At 46.3% G+C, this 24,452-nt stretch overlaps 1 protein-coding gene across 1 annotated transcript in view; it reads left to right on the plus strand.

The window, feature by feature from the left end:
- Window positions 1–24,452, plus strand: part of LOC119385516 (retinal homeobox protein Rx2-like) — a 398,912-nt gene that overhangs the window by 15,546 nt on the left and 358,914 nt on the right. Inside the window, exons 2-3 of the mRNA XM_049414010.1 lie at window positions 13,199–13,408; window positions 16,745–16,953. Coding sequence (XP_049269967.1) covers window positions 13,199–13,408; window positions 16,745–16,953 — 419 coding nt within the window. The remainder of the gene's footprint in view (window positions 1–13,198; window positions 13,409–16,744; window positions 16,954–24,452) is intronic.

The following is a 24,452-nucleotide window of genomic DNA, read 5'->3' on the forward strand; positions in this document are numbered from 1 at the left end:
TAGCTCGAAAACCTTGGTTTAACCACGTTCAAGCACGGCAAATTTTTCATGGAAGGATGCGACGTAGTACACATAAGGTCTTTTTCGCGCGAATAAGAAGAAGATAAATCATAAGAAATGGAGAAGACAGGCACAGGACTATCGCTATACGTAAGCTGATTTAGTGCGAAGAACAACTCCACAGGTAGACCCCAAACACACAACCGTGCATAGGCGATGTCCCTAGCATAACGTCACACCAAAGAAGCCAGACTCACTATTAACGCGATAGCTGCGTCGCTTATACACTCTGTGCCCTTCTTAATATGAGACGCTTCCAGCAATTCGAATCCCAAAGTGCCAGCACTTCTTCCTAGAACCTTAATATCACGAAGCCGCGATTCACACAGGCAAAGGAAATGTATGAGCTGGTAAATGCGTATTAGTTTTATTTTTCAGAGGCAATTCATTTTCTAGAGAACGCTCGTTGACACACCTGCCTTGTCAGACCTATGTAGGTCTTTACAACACAACAATTGAATGGCATAAACGATGCCAATGGCATATTTTGCATAGTGCCTTGTATGCTTGTTTTGGCGTCAAGGCCCCTTCCTGGCGTGGAATAAGCGAGCGCACAGGCCAGCGAGCTCTGGCTGCCTGGATGCTACGACAGGCACTCCGTATTTGCTAGCAATCTTCTATAAGTTTCGGGACGACATGTAAATGTGGGATAATGTTTCCGGATTCTGCGTAGTCTTTTGGGGAGTCAACGGTCATTCGCGGCTTGGTGCCTTTCAGCTTTTTCAGAAGGGACTGGGTCGGACTGCACCCACGACCGCGCCTTGGTAGCCAGCTACAAGTGGCCTCTCCAATAGAACCTTAACACGTGATTGCATTGTATGCTGGCACGACTCCAAAGGGCAGGCTCTATGCATATGTTCGCAAATTCTCTCTTCACTAGCTTACGGTGAACTGATCATAAGGCATTTTGCGCACGCGGGCCAAACTGGCTGCAGACATTCAGTGAAGTTAAACTTTAAAAAGTGCCTGCGCTCACCCGAAGGAAGCTCATGGGTGAGTCATGCCATCCGCGTGTTGCCGAAATAAGGCTAAAATAGTAACAACTTGATGAGGGCTAGTTGGTTCATAATTAGAACAAAAAAAGTGACAGCGCGAATGGAACAGGGACGACAAAGGAACGAAGACCATGGGACAGCGCATCTTCTTATCAAAGGCTGCCAGGAATATGCTGCGTAGCGCAGGTGCCACACTAGAAACAATGCAAACCCCATGGCATTGTGCATTATAGCTGTCATACACTCTTAAAAAAAAAGTTAGGAAGAAGCTTGTAACCACGAGCAAATAGTAACAACCGCTGTTACTAGCTTTCTTGGACCTTTACTAACTTTTTGCTACCTTTTTACTACGTACGTTAGCAGACACTTAAACGTTGCAACGGTTACTACCTCTTGCGTACCGTTACTAACTTTTTGCGGTGTTAACTTGTTAAACGAATCATAGACGTTATTAATACGAGCTCTTTACAACCTATTCACTAGCACGGGGATCCATTCAAGATCATTGAGGCGATATTAGTAAGCTTAGTACCCCGTGTTGGGTCTTGTATATCAGGCCATGTTGAGATGATATTACCCAAAATATACATAACATATTGATTGTCTTAATGTGCTTGATTAAAAGTCCTACGCTACGTTACCTCGCGCACCTAATAAAATTGTACGCTATATAAATATAGTTGCGTAACTTAAACTATTTCTTCTAAAGCCTAGCTGCTCACCAGCACCAGCTGCGTACCCCAGAGGTAGGGCTATATATACTCCTGGAACCGCTTACGAATTATACGTGTCGTGTAGCCTTGTCGTTGTGTATGTGTGCTGTTCTGATTCATATGACATACTGTGCATAATTACCTAATGATATATCGCAATGTTGATGTTCGCGAATTTGACCGTTATAAAAACAAAAGATTACTAATTTTATTGGTAGTAACCGTTACTGCCTATTTCACTAGCTAGCAACGAGAAGGGTAGTAACCGCTACAAGTGCGTTTGTAACGGCGAGGGTAGTAACGGTTACTAACCTCCCCGTTACTAACCGCACTTACTAACAGGGTAGTAACATATGTGACAAGTAGTTAGTAAACCGAAGTTAGTAAGTACTACAACCTTTTTTTTAAGAGTGTAGTGCTATTTTTTTACCCAACAGTAGTTGTTTTGCGTGTACATTACAGTTAAAATACCACGTGAGAAGTTCAAGTGCAACGCTAAGCACATTGCTATTACATTGAACGCTTCTCCATTCGAGAGAAACTGTCTTTTTGTTAATATTATGATTGTACGAAAGGAAAATCAACTGCTCATTATGGGTGATAGCTGCCATTTCCTGTTTGTGCTTAGAAAGTTTGTCATATACGTTAAAAGATGGCAGAAAGCTCAAGGAGTGACAAAGCCAAATATCGAAATTTGAAGTTTGAAATTTTCAACAGCCCTTACAAATACTTACGCATGCGTACTTTAAAATAAATTGCTAATATTGCAAATTAAGGCGCACGTTAAAGAGCCCCAGGTGGTCGAAATTGCTGCAGCCCTCAACTACGGCGTCTCGTAATCATATCGCGATCTTGGGACGTAAGACCCCAATAATTATTATTGTGATGGTCTTCTGTGTCTTTCATCCTTTCTATCTGTGACCAAATGATCTATCTATCTGTGTCACTTCGAGGAACAAGTCAAAGACGAAGTCTATTTACCTTTCACAGCGGAGCAATATGTGGCTAGAGTACAGTGGAATATTCGTGTCCGCACACAAGAATTCCAGAGGTAAACCGCGCGCGGCGTTGCGGTGTACTAAAAGGTAAAGAACCTACATACGGGACTTACGTATGCAGGCTCTCTATAGCTACGCAGGCGCTATGTAGGCTCCTTCAAAGGAGCAAACACGCGTGCGGCCATATGTCCTGTACTTGCAGGATGAAGATGTTACGGCGAATAATGACGTGCGTGCCGTACAGACGGAGGACGAAATCGTGGTATGTACACGTCGCCGAGCGCATCTGGCTGCGATGTCGAAAAGTTCATGGTATACTCTCTTTGCGTGGGTTAGTTGCGATGACGCTGCCCGTGTGATCGTTTTCGGTGGTTTCAATGTTGATGTGTCGGAACCGAAGAGAGAGGGGTTCAAGCATTTCGTGCTGGATAGATTTCGCTTGCGATGCCACACCGATCGAACCCAACCGACCACCCAGCGTCGTACGGGGATCAACTGATATTATCAAAGAATGTGCCTGCAGTTGCGAGTATGCCGATCAGTGTATCTCGTAGCGATCACAAAGCCATTGTGTCCGTTGTTACTAAGTTACACTGGGTAATGCAATAATGTGTTTACAGCTCCTCTGGTCATCCACCTTCGCCGGAAGAATGGCCTTGATTTTTTTTACTGTTGCATTACATTTTTCTCGTGGTGCACTGAATTATACCTTTGCGACACGTTATGTGCGCCGTCTATGGCTCATGATATCTATATCCTGACTTCGAAGCTATACCTCGGATCTGATTTTCTGTCTGTTTATTCATCTTTTCTTTTTCGAACTTCGTTTATTACATCATCAGTGTTCATTGTCGAGTCTCACAATCCGCACACCAGACAAAAGCCCCCTGCTAATGTACCATCGTTGCTCCCAATAACGGCCAATAACGGAGCATCGTTCGCGGGCATTTCTCGGGAAACCCGTCGCCAACCTTTCGACATAAATCACCGCAATGACGAATACGTAGAAGGTTCCGCAAGCACCTCCACGTGGCCACCACTCTCGTGGTACATTATTGGTGAACAGACATAGTGCGGCATTTCGCGCCGGACGTACGGAATGATGGAAACTGGGCATAAATGGGCGCATAATTGGTCAGTCTCGTATAAGCGCACTTAACGTAGATGCGGACGTGGGCACGGCTACTAGGCGGGGAGTAGCGGCGCGTAAGAAGCTTCGCCCTCCCCGTCTTTCTCTCCCAACTACCAACAACAGCCTGCGCCAGCACTGAAGGTGAAAGAAGAAAAATGGGAAGGCAAGGTGTGAAGCCATAACGCTGCGTCGCTGCTTCGGGAGAGCTAACGGGTGTACGTGCACCGGTGTACCGAGTCAGGGTTGTTGGCTTCTCACATCCACCCGTTCCCCCTTTCTTGCGCTACGCCGCGCGGGTGGCTATAAAAATCCAATTTGGCGGCTACCGCAAATGGACGCGCGAACAAGGTGAACTCTCCGGACGGCCGCCTTTTATTGCCGCGTATTGGCCAACGTCGGTTCGCCGGTCGCCGTCAGCCCCTGGTTATCCGACGCGCAGCGGGCAAGCAAGCAAGCAAGCACAAACACTAGCGTAGCTTGCCCCGTGTGTCCTCGCGGCTAGAAGGAGGCAGAGGCAGAGGTGCACGCAAACTCCGTATCTCTAAATTGGTGCAGCGCGTTGTATAAAGATTTCACATATTTTCCAACGGGATAGCGAGGTTATATCGATGCATCGCGTCGCTTCTTGGCGTCTCCGTCTACGACCTTGTCTCTTGCTATAAGCAGCGCGCAAGCAGACAAATTCTTAATGTTTGCAGCGATTTGGTTATTACATATTTGCATCCAAACTGCCACATATAATGAATAATATGACGTTAACAACATCAACTTTACTTCTTTGCAGCTCCCCTTGAAGCCTAAGACATGCTCAGCACTGCACCGTTTTGGCGAGATTGGGGGGTATAAAGTGCACACAGGTAGGCCAGTAGCTTAGCAAGGAGGAGTGGAGTATGGAACGTGGAAACGGCGGTGGCAGCGGCGACGTATACGGGGAGAGCGCGATCACGTACGGGCTGTCCAAACTTACGACGTGTCCAATGGCCTGTTCATTCGCGGAGAAGCGCCCCACCGGCTAACTCGTGTCTGACTGCCCATACATCCTCCGCGTGTGTACCTTTCCGGCCACGCGCTCGGCCATAGCACGTGTCCCGCGGCCGGCACGATGGCAGCTTCCCGCGCTGTAGCCTCTTCTCCCGCGGCTCCTTACTCTCTATGCCGCAAGAGGGCTCTTCTCCTCCGTCTCCCCCACAGTATAGCTCCACAACCAATGCTTTCTGCCTGGCCTCTCTTTTTTTTTCGTCCCATTTTTTGTACGTTAACGACGCTTCTCGACGACGCCGCGTTTTGAGAGGAGGTTATAACCGAATTACGGAGCAACTGCCGGAGATTATGAAACTTTGATGAAGCCAGTCGGCCGAGCCAAGCCGAGTCGAGACTGGCGAGCACGCGTTGTCAAAGCCGCAAGACGCGAAACGGCTGAAGGAAAGAAAGCAAAACAAGCGCCTCCTCCCTGGGTTAATCACGGTACTGTTGTTGCCTTTTGTTACTGCTGCATCCTCTTTCCTCCACAGTGAAGGCACAAGCGTTTCCCCCGACTCCCTCGATCTCTCTCATTGAAGTCCGTTCGGACGGTGGCGGTCGAGATTCAATTTAAAGGTTACGAGCGGAGGCCACAGCTGATGGTTTAGACTCGGGGCGAGGCTTTCTTTCTGCGCTTATTTCCGGCTAGTATGACATGTTCCCGCAAGCTTCTGATCTTTGGGGAAGCAATAAAGTGATGAAAAGAAGGGCGAAAGTAAGGCGTGGGGATACATATGTGTAGACGGGGCCGTACACCTTTGTTTTGCGGTGAAATGCAGATTCACTTCAGCTATAAATCGGGCCTGTTTATTATGAACGAAACTACACTTCAAGTTATTTTTTCCATGTTTCCTATTTTGAAGACTGCAGTAAGCTGCAAGCGCAAGTGAACACACATCTATAGTTAAAAATGTAAAACAAGAAAGCCACTGCAGTTTCAAAAGTAATTTTTAGATGGAAAATGGGGTGTGTGTGGGGGGGGGGGGGGGGGGTGCGCGATGCCTCAGCTAAATGTTTCAGGGATCACAGCCTTCTGCAGTTACCGCCCTCTGTTTTTATAAAATAAATGTTACGATTTTGTGCCCTCCGATAGATAACAGTCTCGTGGCAAAGGAACGTGACCTCCGTCTATTATGACCACTTTTACCGGACAGCATCTTGAACCAGGGTGGGAGGGCGCAAACTGCTGCGAATAGAGCGCCTGTTGCGTCGCCGTGCTCTCAAGACACAAGAGCTTGCGACGAGATTGACCGTATATGTATGAAAAACTAACGAAGTTGGAAAACCTTCGTGTTTTTTAGACTTGGAGGAGCAAAAGTTGCGTGTTGCTGGGAGAGTCATGAGATTCGGAATATGTAGCACTGAAAGCTGGCTAGTTCGCGGCAAGTTTTATGTTAAAATACATGGACAGTAAAAATGTAAACTCCAAAGAATGGCTTTAGACGGTGTTGCACCCACGAGAAAAGAACAGTAAAAGCTTGACGAGATTTGGTTGCGAAACCACTGTAACACGGTGCTACTACAATTACGCTAATGGCACTAGACTGAATATGATGATGCGTGACTTGTGCTTGACGGCTGCCCTCCTGCTTGTCGCATAGTTTCCTCCCTGCTTAATTTCTATGCAAACAAGAGCAACAGCGCTAAATTGACTGTACAAGGAACACGTTGTCCTCTTGTTTCCTTCACCCGTCTGTTATATGGTATTCTAAAGGACAAAAATCACACCATCTCCCGCTAAAGGGGACCATGAGGTGATGCGAAGCAGTGTTTCGGCATGTAGAGCCCGCGTTTCAGAGGGGGAGGGGCGATGGGGAAAGGGGAGAGGGGCGATGGGGAGAGGGTAGAGGGGAGAGGGGGAGGGGTGGGGAGATGGGAGGGGAGAGGAGGAGAGATGGGAGGGAAGAGGAGTGGAGAGGGGACGTGGAGAGGGGGATGGGAAAGAGAAATGAGAGGGAAGGAAGGGAAGGGGGAAGGGAAGGAGAGGTGATGTGGAGAGGGAAAGGGGAGGGAGTGGAGTGTGGAAGTGGAGAAGGCTTGCGCATGCGCAGTAAGGGTGGTCACGCCGCACACCACCACCACCACCACCACCACCACCGGATTGAACTCCGCTATAAGATGCTTCACATCTAAAAGTATCCAATATTCGGGTCTCTTGTCCATAATACGCCCCTCCACGGTGGTCTAGTGGTTATGGCACTTGACTGCTGACCCCAAAGTTTTATACTTATTTATTTATACCACTTGTTCTACCCTGTTGCACTGTCATTGTTTCGCTTTTTGAAATCGTGTATTCTGTATTATGCAAACATTTTTACAGCGAAAGCTGTTATGAGATCATTTCACCGGCCGTTTTTGGCGCCGTAGTTGTCCGCCGCCGCCGCCGCCGGTGTCCGTAACCAGTATCGCTCGAAATAAGAAAAAAAAACGAAATAAAAAATTCCAGGATGGAACAAGGTTCGAACCTGGACCCTCTGCGTGGGAACCCTGTATTCAACCTCTGAGCCATGCCGGCGCTTGTAACTGCTTTGCAAAAAGGTGCTAAACAGGCTTCATGTCGGGAAGGAACAACATTAGCACATGCAATATAGCGTGGTAGAAGAGTAAAATAAACACCAAGCGTCGCACAATGCGAATTCTGTAACCAGGCGTCACACAATGCGAATTGCGCACCGTGTAGGTTGTTGAATGCTTCCAACCCATTACAAAGGGCTCTGCCATAATTCTTCATCTCCATCAGGCACAGCATCAAGAAAGTGCGCATAATGCCTTACATGCGTTTAGCAGGTACCAACGCTTTCGGTAGAATGACGAAAAATGGCACAGTGCCTGCTGCCCTACTTCTCAAAAATTACAATGATTTATAGCGTAGTGGGTTCCTCGCAAGTGCACTTGTATTGGTTGCCAAGGAAGCCCATAAGCGCATGATCCCCTTCCTCGGGGTGTCAATAAAGCTCTTCGCCCCCGCCCCCCACGTCTCTCTCCCACGTCAACGTATGTTATACAGCATGACGGGAGAGGGAAATATCGACCGGGCGTCACCCAATGCAAATTACATAACTGGTGGGCCGTTTGAAGATTCCAACCCATTACAAAGGGCTGAGCCATAATTCTTCATCGTCATCAGTCGTCGCGTCAACAAAGTGCACATAATGCCTTACAGACGTGTAGCTGGTGTGTCGCTTCTCCGCAGAATGACGAAAAATGGCTTAGTAGGTGCTTCCCAACTTCACAAAAATTGTGATTTACGGCGTAGTGGGTACCTTTCTAGTGTACTTGTATTGTAGCCCCAAGAGAACTTAACGGGCTCTAGAAACGCCGCTCTTCCAGCTTTCGCTTTGACTGTGCTGCGGTTTCAGCGCAGGCCTGGCGTTTTTTTTTTCTTTTTTAGCATTGCATAATAATGACCACGCTGTTATTGATGCTTTTGTCCCCCCCCCCCTTATCTATTAGCCTGACAAGGGCCTTTAAGGGTCAATAAATGATGATGAAGGTCGCAGGATCTAATCCCGGCCGTGGCGGCTGCATTTTCGATGGTGGCGAAAATGTTTGAGCCCCGTGTACTTAGATTGAGGTGCACGTTAAAGAACCCCAGGTGGTCGAAATTTCCGTAGCCCACCACTACGGTGTCCCTCATATCGTGGTTTTGGCATGTTAACCCTAGATATTATTATTATTATCTTGTCTATAATACATAGAAGAACTCTCCGTAGTAGAGCCAGCCCGGTAGCTGTGACTGGAGTGCAGTGACTGAGAGTACTATAGATGGTAACCTTTGCCGAAGAGATCCACAGACCGACTGACGAGCGGCAGTGCCCTCTCTGAAGTCGCAGCGTGCGCATGAGCAACTAGTCATGTACATTTGGCGCCTAGACGAGAATGTCTATAAACTCCATCGTAATTTTGTACTGCACGGTGATTCCACGTAAGATCGAACAAACGATGGCTGGTCGACCTCTCAAATTTATTTGAAAATTTTATATATTATTGCCTGATGAGTGGAAAGAAGAGATCCGCAATTTGTTTTGCCGCCAAAAATTTTTTCGAACCACAGGAAATCAATAATGACGAAGAGGTGGAGTGGAGCGCTCATCCGCTCTGCTGTTTTGGCCAACTTTCGTTATGAATTGCACAAAATATATTAAAGTTAGGTAGCTGAAATTTATTTACCTAAATATATGCATGTTTTTGCTTCTGCTCAGGTATTTTTAGTTTTTATGTGTAGTGTAGATGTTTTTATAAAAAACCTCAAATATGGCCCAATCGGCAAAATTTTCTTTACTTTGAAGGTCTTTATCTCAAAAAAGCCTTGTAGCAGAGCGACAAAAATTCTGCATTACGTTCTTCGCATGCTTATCTACCAAACTGCCAAATCTTGTATTTATATAACTTTTCAGTAAAGAGATATGATCGGGCTAACTTCAAGAAAACACCGAACAATGAAAACTTCTGACGACAATTAAAAAAAAAACCCATTTTTTAAATTTCTTAAACTTTGTCCACTTATTCTCCTCCATATCAGCTTTCAGAATCATTAAAAACATGTTGCATAATGTCGTTGCACTAATAGTCACGGCCCTTCCAATGAGACCCTTTGGCAAGGATGGGCAATTCCGACTTCTTGCCCAGCAAGTGTATAAAATGCAGGAAGGATTGAATTTCTTTTTATTAAAAGGTCAGCAGGTACCTAAAAAGGTGTCGCCGGCACTGAAGACGTAAATTTTGAAATTATTTGGTCACTGCAGCGGCCACGAGCGCGGAGCTACCGAGTAGGCGCGCGCGCACCCGAGATGCTCGTTGTAAGAGACGGCGCAGTGAGAGCTCGTTCTCGCGCCCTCAGACCGATTGAGTTCGAAGCAGCAACACCTCTCGGGTGACTTGAACGCACGTGCACTGGAGCTTCGCTAGTCTATCCGCCCTCTGTTCGCATCTCAGCTAGGCGCTGATAACACGGCGGAGATGGAAGCAAGATGAAAACTCTATAAGGGAGCTATGAGCGCTCGCTTCACGCACGCTGCTGCCACAGAAACTGCGCTGCGCCAGTTGCGATCAGTGGAAAGCATGAACGTGGCGCTCCAGTGGCAAAGCAAAATATGAATTGTCAAAGGAAAGAAAAGCAAAACTATCGGTAACCGGATGCGCTTGTCTATATTAGATGTCGGCAGCAGACGGCGTGAACTGGCCGCGCGTTCGGTGCGCTGTTCACACTTCATTCGGCGCGGATAGTTCTTGTGCTTTGTTTGCTCTTACTCTACTCCTCCTGTGCGTCTCATGACGAGAAAGTATAGCTCTGAATGAGTCTGTTGTGGAGACTACCTTTCGAAGCACAAGAAGCTTAAAGGAGTACTGACACGAATTTTAAAAAAATTCGGATTGTTGCTCTAAATAAAAATACTGGTGTCGAGAAACCTAAAACGACTATTGTCGTGCCTGGGGATGCATCCTATACATTTTAATTAGCGCCACCTTAAAAAGACACTTTCGGTTTCGATATCGAGGGGGTGGCTTCTCAGTGTCGTTTCATAGCAGTGTGACGTCACGGAGATACAGAAATTCGCGACGTACTAGCGGGAAATCCGTCATCTGCTCGTGGTGCAATAGACAACGATGAGTGAATTGTCGTCCAGTGACCCTGACAGTGATTTCTATGATTTAGGCTGCATGCAGGACGCAGAACTCGCGAACTCGGAGGAACTGTCTTGACTTGTCGGGATAATGTCCTTGCAGTGTGGCTGGCTTGCATATGCTCAGCGACGAAAACTTCAAAGTCAAATTAAAATATTTTATACGTGTTCTCCGACTCCAGTGTGTGGACAGCGTGGACACTGCATACCAACGAAGCAAAAAATGTCCCTTTTGCGATGTCTCAAAATCGTGTCAGTACTCCTTTAATTATTGCAAAGAAGCCAAAATTTCGCAGAGTTACCGACCTAGGCATAAATGCTTTGAAGGAACGTTTAACGGCCGAAAGATCAGTGACTTGTCAGTGAGACGGACTACTTGTGCTACGCGTGCTTTTGCTACCACTTCAATGAAAGATCTTCACGGAACGCACAGTTTAACGATGACATTCTTATGCCCCCTGAAAATGAAATCGATGCAATTAACCAGATCACTGCGACTACCGTTGCACGTGCGTTCAAGTCACCCGAGAGGTGTTGCTGTTTCGAACTCAATCGGTCTGAGGACGCGAAAACGAGCTCTCACTGCGCCGTCTCTTACAACGAGCATCTCGGGTGCGCGCGCACCTGGTCGATAGCCCCGCGCTCGTGGCCGCTGCAGTGACCAAATATTTTCAAAATTAATGTCTTCAGTGCCGGCGACCCCTTTTTAGGTACCTGCTGGCCTTTTAATAAAAAGAAATTCAATCCTTTTTCAAAATTGGCTAGCGCGAAAATCGACAAGGACTAAGAAGGAACACTGATGTACAGGACAGGCGCTAGTGTTCATCAGTGTTCCTTCTTAGTCCTCGTCGATTTTCGCGCTAGCCAATTTTGAAGATTATGAACCAAGTAGCCCAACAACGTATACTATTAAAAATTCAATCCTGCCTGCATTTTATACACTTGCTGGGCAAGAAGTCGGAATTGCCCATCCTTGCCAAAGGGTCTCATTGGAGGGGCCGTAACTATTAGTGCAACGACATTATGCAACATGTTTTTAATGATTGTGAAAGCTGATGTGGAGCAGAATAAGTGGACAAAGTTTAAGAAATTTAAAAAATGGGGTTTTTTTTAATTGTCGTCAGAAGTTTTCATTGTTCGGTGTTTTCTTGAAGTTAGCCCGATCATATCTCTTTACTGAAAAGTTATATAAATACAAGATTTGGCAGTTTGGTAGATAAGCATGCGAAGAACGTAATGCAGAATTTTTGTCGCTCTGCTACAAGGCTTTTTTGAGATAAAGACCTTCAAAGTAAAGAAAATTTTGCCGATTGGGCCATTTTTGAGGTTTTTTATAAAAACATCTACACTACACATAAAAACTAAAAATACCTGAGCAGAAGCAAAAACATGCATATATTTAGGTCAACAAATTTCAGCTACCTAACTTTAATATATTTTGTGCAATTCATAACGAAAGTTGGCCAAAACAGCAGAGCGGATGAGCGCTCCACTCCACCTCTTCGTCGTTATTGATTTCCTGTGGTTCGAAAAAATTTTTGGCGGCAAAACAAATTGCGGATCTCTTCTTTCCACTCATCAGGCAATAATATATAAAATTTTCAAATAAATTTGAGAGGTCGACCAGCCATCGTTTGTTCGATCTTACGTGGAATCACCCTGCAGTGGCTACCAGCTCACTGCAGTATTCAAGGCATTGTTCGTGTTGACTCTGCGGTCAGAGCAGCACATGACACTACAGGAGCACTCGTGCTTTATGCTGCAGGCTCACGACCTGTGGTCGGCAGTATGGGAAGGGGCAGGAGCGGCGGCTGCGAGCGTGCCGACTGTAGAAGAGAAGAACGATGGGCAAGAGCACGCTCGCGCTCGCGGATCGCGCTCAGCGGCCGCTAACAGTCAGTCGCTGTTGGACATTTGAGGCATAAAGATGTGTTGCTCGGTGTCTCCGTGTCGTCCCTGAGGGGTTCTGGGTGACTGCTGGCCCAGGCCCCTACAATGCACTCCCGTTTTAGCCAGCTTTTAGTAGGAAAAATACAACTCCGGGCTATCTGCATGTTCAAACAGCAAACAACGCAGTGCCTCTTTTGCGTCCCTATATTTTGGTGCTGTTTTCTGTTTAAACATGTACAGCCAACTAGCCGACGCTTGCACTGTGTGCAGGACGTTTTCTACTCGCAATATTAACCCTTACTGCAAATTTACAGGTTCTTGCACGTCCATGTGCTTGCTGAACTGTGAAAGACGAAGCTTGAATCTTTAGAAGTCTGGTGCTGGCACAGAGTGTTGAGGATTCCACAGACTGTATCGGTTAGTAGTGAGATTAAACACAACTGCTATTTCGCATAAAGGTCTTGAAACTAAAATATTCTTATTACGGTCATGTCACTCGGGCTATCGGTACACTTGAGCAAATGATATTGCTAGCCATGTTGAAAGGCAACACAAAAAGTGTGGTCGCCAAGGCACTATCGGCTAGGTGACATTCTCCAGGCAACACTAACCCTCTCTCTCTCTCTACATTAAAAAACCTGTGCTAAGAAGATCTCACTGGTGATCCCACATATACTCATGGTGTCACTAGGAGTGGAACGCCACATTATGAGACGTAACATTGTTTTCAGGAATATGTTCTTTACCTTTTTGACGCCTTTCGCAGACTGCTGTTCCCCGGAGCCCGATGGCGTCAGCAAGATGGCGGCGTTGCCCGGTGGTCGCTCCGTGGCGCCACCATCGTCGTCTTCCCCTCGTCGGCCGGAGCTGCAGTCGTCGGAAAGAAAGTCCGACGTGCATCCGTCTCATCCTCTGCCACTTGGTTCTGGGCCACCGAGACTCAAGGAGGAGTCCACTTGCAACCCCGGAAGCAACGGTTCGGGAACCTTATCTATCTTCAGTGGCTACAACACGTTGTCAAGCTGCCTTAACGAAGAGTGTTACAGTTCTGACAGATTAATTATTTATTTGATTCGGTCTAGTACCTAATCCGGACAACACATAGCGACGGCAGCGTGCCGTCAGGACCATTTAATGAAGCACGTGCAAGTTAATAAGCAATTTCGCCCGGTATCTGTATTACGTGAATTAAACGCAGGTGAGGAGGAGCTCATGAATAAAATGCCTTCACATAGCCCGATATTGCAGGCGTGTGAATGGCATTAAATCGATAAAGTGGCTTTTTGGCATTAAGTATACCCTAGTAGCATTTAGGGGTAAGTTTCGCAAAGCTATATCTGTGGACAAGATGTATGCCGGAAATATTGGAGTATAATCTCCGGGTATTCGGCAATCTCATGTTTTTTTATAGGTAGTCGGGGCGTAGATGTACATATTTCTTGACGTTACCAAAAGAAAGTGACATCACCAGTGCAGTGAAAAGTTAAAATAGGGAGCAGGGATTGCAAGCCTTAATTTAAATCTTATGCTTCGTTTCTTTTTCTTTTAAATGCGAAGCATTTCTTAGCGAACTTCTGCGACTTTGAGCGTATCTATCGATCTAGCTGCCTACGACTTTGTGCTCTCCTGGCCGTTTCGTGAATAGGATTTACACCAAAATTGGTATGGCGAAACATGACCTTATGACGAACATAAATGACAGGTCGTAACATGAAAATCATGATATCCATGTCATGAACGATATAATTTACATGCCACTGTTTTGGTGCTCTTGCGGCCGTTTCGTTACTTTGCTGTATACCAAAATTGGTATGGCGTGACAAGAGTGTATGACGAACATAAGTGACAGGTCCTAACGTGCAAATCATGACACGCATGTCATGCACAGCATGACTTACGTGCCACGCTCATGGTGCGCTGGCGGCCGTTTCGCTAGCGTGATATACACCAAAATAGGTATCTCGTGACGTAACTGTGTGACAAACATAAATAACAGGAATTAACATGAAAATCATGACACGCATGGCATGTACATCATGACTTAGGTGCCACGCTCATGGTGCGCTGACGGCCGTTTTGCTAGCTTGATATACACCAAAATCGGTATCTCGCGACGTGACTGTCTCACGAACCTAAATAACAGGAGTTAACATGAAAATCATGACACGCATGTCATGTACAGTATGACTTACGTGCCACGCTCATGGTGCGCTCGCGGCCGTTTCGCTATCTTGATATATGCCAAAATTGGTATCGCGCGACGTGACAGTGTGACGAACACAAATAACAGCAGTTAACATGAAAATCATAACACGTGTGTCATGTACAGCATCACTTACGTGCCACGCTCATGGTGCGCTTGCGGCCCTTTTTGCTAGCTTGATATAGACCAAAATTGGTATGGCGGGACGTCTGTGTGGCGAACATAAAGAACAGGTGGTAACACGAAAATCATGACATGCATGTCATGCAGGTATGATTTAGACGTCACGCTCATCGTGCACTCGCGGCCATTTTGCTAACTGGATATATACCTAAATTGGTATGGCATGACAGGAGTGCCAAACATAAATAGCAGGTCACGCATCCCATATATGTAGCAGAATATATGTTTCATTAGCATGGCATATTGTACGTATGACATATGACAATCTCGCGATATATGGCGAACCAGATGTCATGACATGAATGACTTCATTGGCCTCAATGTCAAACAAGACGATGTATGCAGCTCTTTGCTGGCTGCTTCGCATTACATCGATTCCCACACTGCGTGGAATCTGCCGGTTTTTTTTTGTTGTTGTTGTTGTTGTAACTGCCGTAGCTCACTACCAAGGATGTCCCCTGTGCCGGAGCTGGTTAAGAACGCAAAACCCAGTTTCATTATAGAAGACAGTGAGATGGTACAAACCGATTAGGATCTGGATAAGAGAAGTGGGAAAGTGCAGGGAAGCTGCCGTGATGCAACAACTAAGTACTTACAGCAGTTAATAATAATAATATCTGGGGTTTAACGTCCCAAAACCACGATTTGGTTATGAGAGACGCCGTAGTGGAGGGCTCCGGAAATTTCGACCACCTGGGGTTCTTTAACGTGCACCTAAATCTAAGTACACGAGCCTCAAACATTTTCGCCTCCATCGAAAATGCAGCCGCCGCGGCCGGGATTCGATCCCGCGACCTTCGGGTCAGCAGTCGAGCGCCATAACCACTAGACCACCGTGGCGGGGCTACTTACTTACAGCAGTTTGCGCGCGGGGTGTTTCGCTGGGGTTCGAACTCATGTACTGTGGTGTAGTTAGCCAAGCGGAAAACAAATTCGCCATCTCGAGGAAATTATTTACTTGAAGCAGAAACTATGAGCGAGAAATGGGTGATCCGCGTTCGCTCGTTTCTCGCGCTTCGCTTCGGCAAGGCATGACGCAGCATAAAAAAAGAAAATGATTAAATACTGGGGTTTTTACGAGCTAAAACCATAATATGATCCTTAGACAAGACACGCCTTAGTGGGTAAACCTGGGTTATTTTAAAGCACCCCTAATTCTAAATGCATGGGCGTTTTTGGTTTTCTACACCATCTAAATGCGGACGTTATGGCCTGGAATCGAACCCGCGACCCCGTGCTTAGAAGCTCAAGAACCCACCTGTTGGCCCCCGTGGTGGTTATGTGATAAAAGAAATATCGACATTGATATATTGGATACAATTAAACAAACACTGATATCAAGGCGAGCCTTCTGGAGACTTGCCCACACTACATGAGCATTGCTGACAATGTTAAGTACTCCTCCCGAATTTGAAAACCATCGCAAAGAACAGCGAAAATTATTATTGTCGTAAAAGTTGTTTTCTACACGATTGTGCGAAAAGGAAAATGTGTGTGGGAGGTAACGAAAGCTCTGCTTGGCTGTAGCAAATAATAGCATCGGATGTTATCGACTAAAAAATTAGAAGATGCGTGTATAGATTTTGTTTGGAATATTCTCGGGCATACTTTCGATGATCAAAAGGTGACGGACAAACCATCCGCAGCAGCGGCATTTCCAACGCCATTCGTGAATTCCTCCAGAAATAGTAGTAAAGGCTTATAACCTCTGCCAGCAGTTAGCGTTGTTTTTACTGCCTTCTAGAAGAATGGGCAGTTCATCTGAATCGTCGCACGAAAATTTCTGAACTCATCTTGCAGTATCAAGCTTTTAAATGCTGCTCGTATTAATGGAGTTCAGCCAATACAATAACAACTGCGATCTTGGAGCAATCTTCTGTTCTAATTAACGCCTATATAACGCTTGTATTTTTTCTGACTCAGCAGGTGGCAGCGGAAGCAGTGGAGGCGGTGGCAGCCTTGGTGGTAGCAGCAGCAGCAGTAGCAGCAAGGTCAAGCAGCGTCGATCGCGCACCAACTTCACGCTGGAGCAGTTGAACGAACTGGAGAGGCTGTTCGACGAGACGCACTACCCGGATGCCTTCATGCGCGAAGAGCTTTCTCAGAGGCTAGGACTCTCGGAGGCAAGGGTGCAGGTGCGTGAGCATCTAGTCCTAATAACTTTTAAATGCGAATGCATTTCTTAGTCGGGCATGTCAGGCGTCTGTCGGTGTCCGCGCGCCGGCAGGTGTTATCTCTCCGCTCTCACTTCCTCTCCCATAGCGACAGCTGCGGGGGTGCGCGCTTATCCTCGCCCCTAGCAACCGGAGCAGGTGGTGCGGGAGGGGTAGCGGAGATGAGTGGACAGGAGGAGCGCGCTCCTGCGTGTGAAGGCGCTCGCATCGCGGGAGCTCGGTGGAGCTAATAGGAATAGTTAATAAACGTTTATTCTCTCTCTCTCTCTCTCGCCATTCGCTCTCTCTCCTCCCTGCGCCCCACTCTCCCGTCCGCTCGCTCGCACGTATATATAAATGGAGTGAAGCGCGCGCCTCACTCTCGACCGTTCGCTGGCTGGGCGCATCTCAAGGCGATGGCAGAAGTCGGTGAAGGCGAATGTCTGACGGCAACGGTACCTCTAGCAAGAAGTGTAGACCACAAGGCTGAGATTATGGCCGTCAGGTACAATGACAACACAAACAGGTGCTGATGAATGTGTAAATAAATGATTACGGTACAAATCCTCGTCTCGTCATTATTTACGCCATTAAAATTACTACGCCGTGTACTCTCGGCGCAAGAAATGCATTCGCATTTCCTCACGATTCCCTTCGGGGAGGTGGGGGCATTTTTTTTTCCTTATATTACTCTATGCGAAGCATTCTTTTCCCTCAATCCAGGTACATTGCGGCAGATGTAGTCTATGGTTGACGTTTCGGAGTAGAAAGGCGTAGGCAATTGGGAAATGTAATCTGTCGTTCAGCGTAGCAGTTTGAAAGCTAAGACGTAAAGTCATCAAGGAGGGGTGTTGTAAGGAGGACAGGGCCCCTTCACCAATATATATGGCAAGGCCCTTTGAATATGGATCATGTACACAATACAACCTCCTCCCCCCCCCCTAAACAGACTCGTGTGCATACGCACAAATAGATCTTGTGGGTTAGTTGTCCCTACCCTTCCGAAAACGATGGCCTTAAAGGCACCGACAACTAATTGTACTGTGTTTGCACATCTGGTGTTCTGCTGGGTGACATATTTTGTGCAATTTTTCTCTTTTCTTGCTATATTATTTCAAGTTTACTAAGCGAAAATAGTATCTGGTGCCGCTTAAAGGCTCAATTTTGTCCTATTCATCATTTCAGTTTAAGAAACAACAGAGATTTAAAGCGCTCCCTTTTCATGGTGCGAATGTACCCGCAGCAGTAAACTTAAGAAAAGCCTGTAATTTTTAAAACGGAATTTTGCGGTCCGCACAATCTGTTCGAGTAACTCTGTGTTTACGTTCTTAGTTGCGCTTTAACATCATCAATTTTAATGCGACACAAACCTGTTTCTCCTGAAAAGAAAGGGAATTCGCAGCGCATCATTTGTTCAGAGAATTACTTGAACAACGATTCATGAGCTTTTTTTTTGCACATATATCGCAGCCTTGCTTACAGTGCAAGAGAGAAAAAAATATTATTCAGAAGAAAAAAATCACAGCATATCCACGGAGTGAATGATGATGAGTGGGCGAAGCTGCGGAGGTTCATCGGTAAACCGTGAATCTTCCGTGAATTCTGCCCAGTACATCATCACCGACGTGAGATCGGGCGCGTTTATACTAAAGGTTCGATGAGTTATGACGACTTGCAGCTCACTTTAATTTTACATGTACGCTGTGAATTTTCATTGTTTAGAAAACCATTGCTTTAGAAAACACCTTGCGTCTTTCGTTAAGCAGCTGGCGTCTTTTTCGTTTTGCTTTAGAAACATCTGGCGTTCTTTCGTTTTGTTTTTACAAAACATCTGGCGTCTTTCGTTGGTTTATTTCATCAATCAACGGCGTTTTGAACAAAATTTTTATTGTTTAATCACGCACAGGAGAAATCTCACCAGGCACTACCTTGGAGGTAAACAATGGCTGCTAATGGGAATGAGAGACAGAAGAAGTCGGCTTTTAGCTAACACTTACACAGAGACAGAAGAATTCGGCTTTTAGTTAACGCGCACGCTGCGAATTTTTTATTGTTCAACAACGCACAGGAGAAATCTCCCACCGGCACCACCTTGGAGGTCAAAGGGTAAGACTTGTTACTCACTACTACGAGCACGACGAGGGACGAACGGGTGCCGCCTTAAGGAGCTTCGCCCCTAAAATTCTTCAAAGCGCGTAACCGGGGATTCGAACCGGCGACTCCTCGCACCCCAGCGCGCTACCTCAGACAATTACGCCATGTGCTATTCATTCTCCAGGATACTAACGGCAGAACACAAACGCACGCGGCGTTAGGTGAAACGCACGGGACACCATAAGTGGCGAAATGAATATTATACGAGACGTGGGCCACGCTGCATCGTTGTCCGCGGTGCGTTTGCGTCGTATCGCTGGCGACCCACGCTATTTTCGTTTCTGGGATAGTAGCGCCGCGCCACTCGTGGCCACTCCGCCACAGAAAAATCACAGCATATCCACGGAGTGAATGATGATGAGTGGGCGAAGCTGCGGAGGTTCATCGGTAAACCGTGAATCTTCCGTGAATTCTGCCCAGTACATCATCACCGACGTGAGATCGGGCGCGTTTATACTAAAGGTTCGATGAGTTATGACGACTTGCAGCTCACTTTAATTTCACATGTACGCTGTGAATTTTCATTGTTTAGAAAACCGTTGCTTTAGAAAACATCTGGCGTCTTTCGTTAAGCAGCTGGCGTCTTTTCATTTTGCTTTAGAAACATCTGGCGTTCTTTCGTTTTGCTTTTACAAAACATCTGGCGTCTTTCGTTGGTTTATTTCATCAATCAACGGCGTTTTGAACAAAATTTTTATTGTTTAATGACGCACAGGAGAAATCTCACCAGGCACTACCTTGGAGGTAAACAATGGCTGCTAATGGGAATGAGAGACAGAAGAAGTCGGCTTTTAGCTAACACTTACACTTCTACTTCTACTAACGTTTCCTACTGGAACATGCCAATGGCTGCTAATGGGGAATGAGAGACAGAAGAATTCGGCTTTTAGTTAACGCGCACGCTGCGAATTTTTTATTGTTCAACAACGCACAGGAAAAATCTCCCACCGGCACCACCTTGGAGGTCAAAGCGTAAGAATGGTTACGCACTACGACTACTACTACGACTACGAGGGACGAACGGGTGCCGCCTTAAGGAGCTTCGCCCCTAAAAGCACCGAAGCAACCAAACCCGCCACTGTTTACTAGCGCCTCGCTTCGACGATGTTCTTGTGTAACGGTCGTGAAAACACTGAAGGGCGCGAGGAGCGACGGCGCAGTGAGTGCGAGGCACGGCATTTAACGACGAGACCATAATCCGACGCATACACACTCGCGGGCTGTCTCATCAGCGTGAGAGCGTTCGAAGATGGCCTTAATATCGCCCCTCTCCCTTCCTCTTTTCACTTCACATCCTCCCCAAGCTGCCGGCATTGTGCCTCCCTCGCCAGGGGATTCGGCATCAATAGCGGAACCCTGCCCGGTCCCAGGATGACGGCGCGCTGATCCTCCACGCTTCCCTTTGCGCCATTTAATTCCCACCGCCGAACGCTGATCGCAGAGCGAAGCATGATACATAGTAAAACATTGTTACTGGCGGGCGAGTTGTTATGCGTCCACTTCTGTTTCTCGCTGTATGCTTCTGATGTTGCAACATGGTGCTAAGTATATATATTAGACAGTGCTAGTAGACTGTTTCGAACTGTCGTTGACAATGAGAGAGCTACGAGATCACCGATAGGATTCATTACTTTTTTTCGTAATGGAATTTCTGCGTTAACGCGGTTTGGTTACTGACACAGCTTGTTTTACGAACAGCCTAGTCTTATATAGCAGGATGCAAAATTGCGTGAATTCGTGATCATACATAACGAATAGATACAGCGCAGATTTTGTGACCGGGACAAAACAAGGGGTTAATAACAGAGGACGGGCACTGGCTAGGAGAAACTACTATACACAGGAACACACATAGCCGCATAAATTGCACGTTGTCGTAGTGGAAATTCGCATTAATGAGACAGAACTGAAAGGCTATAGCCTGAGTAACCATGCTGTTCGCTACTAAGCGCAGCTGGACTCGAAAGCCCTGAAAAATGAAAAAAAAGAAGGTTTGTTGTATTTCCGCTCAAGCATATCAAAGCTGCCTGGTAACTACAGCTGTAGTTAAGCATACATATTTTCGCTTTTTTTTTTGTTGCTGTTCCTTTGAGCGTAAAAAGAAAACGCATTGATTATACATAGACTGCTACACAGCAATGTAAACGTAAAGTCGGACAGAGTTTACCTTCACGACACAGGCGATCTATTCCTCAGTAAATCGAAAAACGAAACGTATCAGCTTTTTTTTCTAGGAGTTCGAGCTGACGTCATGCATGACTATTGTTCATGAGTATTCCTGTTTGTGCGCACTGCAATGAGGGCTAACCCGCCACGGTGGTCTAGTGGCCATAGTGCTCGACTGCTGACCCGAAGGTCGCGGCATCGAATCCTGGCCGCATTGGCGAAAATGCTTGAGGCCCGTGTACTTAAGTTTAGGTGCACCTTAAAGAACCCCAGGTGGTCGAACTTTCCGGAGCCCTCCACTACGGCGTCCCTCATAATAGGGAGTTTTAGATTGTAACGTATACTTCTTTACGTTACCGGATAAGTTTACCGTTTCACTGGAACTTGAGTTTTAGTAAAGTTTTTTAGCTGCCCTAACGTAAACATTTATGTACGTACGTACACACTTACGTTTGCGCAAACCACTAAATGGTGATGATAACAGCATCTAAACTACATTTAATTTAGATAATATTGAATTACGCTGCGGCAAATCATTAGAGAGGTTTTTAGCGTATGCAGTATCCCGGTATAAGCGAAGGCGTGTAGCAATACCAGGTTACCGGGCGATGGTGTCGACATCTTGTGACGCTTCTCGCAACCACAATCATGGACACGTTTGTTTTTGCTTAGTGTTCTTGAGGAAAAAAATCATTAAAAAGGCAACTCATTCGTAATAATGCCACTGCAAGGCATTTACATTGGGAGTAGAATGCCCGACGTTTCCGCAATAACAATTTTGTGCTCGCCTGGTACACCTTGGCCCCGCTAGATGGCGCCACCTATTCAGCCTGTCAGCGCCTTTAGGCCTCCCACGTTTGCGGATTCGGTATTCTAGGTCGCTCTAGCCTCGGTAATCCGGCTGAAATAAGGTGATCGTAAGTGGCGCTCGCACTTCGGCTTATTTTTGACTCGGCGGCTGGAATCTCCGCGAAGCGGATATTGCGAGTAGCCACGAACGAAGGTGGATTTGCGAGATAGGGCCGTAAACGTTAAGCCTATCCGGCGAGTAGTTTACGTTCCGTAAACGTTCGCGCATGCGGAGATTCTATCCGGTATGCGGTAACACGGTAACGTAAAGAAGTATACGTTATGAGCTAAAATTCCCTAATCATATCGTGGTTTTGGGACGTTAAACACCAACAATTAAAGAAATAATGCAATAAGGGTTACTGCATACGCGTTAGATGCGCATTCCTATCTTTGCGCCGACCAACTTCACATTCGAGAAATCTGTCTTGAAGTCTCGGCTCTTGCCCGCAGCCATACTTGGCAAACCAGAAATCAACTGCCGCATAAACTTTTCTTTCAGCTATGTTAGTTTTACTTTTTTGAGCAGTCACGTTACACTTACATGGCTCCCCGCGTATGTCGAAAGTGTATCAAGCTGACGCAACTTTTTACGGGAGCATACAAAGGACGAAACGAGCTCCATTATTTTTCTGCCCTTATTGCCTTGTTCACTTTCATTGACTGTTTGCCAGCGTACTTATTTGTGCTATTACAGTTATAAATTCGCCCTTATCAGCTGGGAACCGAACCCACGTCCTCATGCTCAGCCGCAAAACACCATATCGGCGGGTGTAGGTTCACAGTTTCGCCTAAAATGCGAAGTTATACTGACAGTTAACGATACAGCATTCCTTGTTAATTAATTGTCTTATTTGTTAAGGCGTTTATTCGACGGCACTCAGCCGCAACACGCAATGGCGGCAGTCAAGACAGAAGCACGGACTTGGCGTGAGCGGCGTTTTTTGAGGAGAAGCCAAAGAGGACGACCCACTAGGAGGCGCTCGAAAGCGCAACCCATTAGTCAGTTTCTTTGCTACATATTCACTTATTTATTAGTATACCCTTATAACCGAAAGGGCGTAATGGAGGGGGTGGGCACAATGTAAATAAGAAATAAAACAACAAAACTGATTGAAAGGAAAAATATTGTTTTAGAGCTAAACCAGAAAGTGTTTGATAACTGCAGACTTCATAACAACGCTAGGTACTCAGCGGCAGCGATTGATGCGAGAAGGTGATTACACTCTCTACTTGTCTTTGAAGAATAAAATGTAGACGGTGATTAGTGCGGTAGAAACAGATAACAGTATAATAGCATGACGTAAACAGATAACAGTTTTTGTCGAACATGGAAACACTACGGTTACTGCACGCTTTAAATTTATTTGTATGGTATTTAGAGGAAATAGGGATCATAGAATCCAAGTAAAAGTGATGTCAGCATCCCACCTCAGACGCATTGAACCTAGCAGCGTGCACCGATTAAATGTCCCCGTCGTGGACGCAACCTGCTCGCACTCTTAATCTCATCATGAAACAGCCTGTACTTATGCCCCTACTTACAGAAACACGTGTGGCGGCTTGTGCGCTTGCTCCTTTCTTTTCATCGTTTGCTAGCGAAAAATTATTGTCAGTGGCTTTCTTTTTTCCTTCTTTTGCTAACGCCAAGCAATGCGAACAACCCAAGCTCCGTTTTCAAAGGCACCGCTGCCACAACCTTCCGTGAGCATGCAGCGATATAGGCCCCAGCGACAGCCATCCCGTGCTGCTGATTACATCTCGCTGCTCGCGCACACGCTCAAAGGGGATATGCGGACGCGTGCGCGACATAGCCCTGTAAAGAATTACTTGTATAATACGGATTAGTGATAAACCCCGCAGGCATACAGGCGCGCCCTGGCTGACCCCTGACCCTCTGTTTAAGCTGCCGCGTGTCACGTAGCATGTATAACAAAATATAAAAGAACAGAGTTTATGGGTTACGGTGAGGTATTGTTACGCGCGCTATGGTGCATAGGATAGACGAGCTGCTGTATGATGCGGCCGCCTGCTGGCTGCCATGAGTATGGAGATTTAATACGTTGATTTGACTCGGGGGATCCGTATGAATTGCCTACTTGGTTCCTGTTGTAAACTGTTAGTTACCCTACTATTATAATACTGCGTCGTCATCGGACTAAGTTCCAGAGGAGCGTGAAGTTAGCAGTTAGCAGTGAAGGTAGAAGATCTTTGCCGTGATTTATCAGGCAAAATATGTTTTCGTGCCATCTTTCCTTGTGCGTATGTGTGTGTGAGAGAGAGAGTGTGTCTGTGTGTGTGCGCGTATGTAT

The sequence above is a fragment of the Rhipicephalus sanguineus genome, chromosome 3 (genome assembly GCF_013339695.2).
Source record: "Rhipicephalus sanguineus isolate Rsan-2018 chromosome 3, BIME_Rsan_1.4, whole genome shotgun sequence".
Taxonomy (NCBI): domain Eukaryota; kingdom Metazoa; phylum Arthropoda; class Arachnida; order Ixodida; family Ixodidae; genus Rhipicephalus; species Rhipicephalus sanguineus.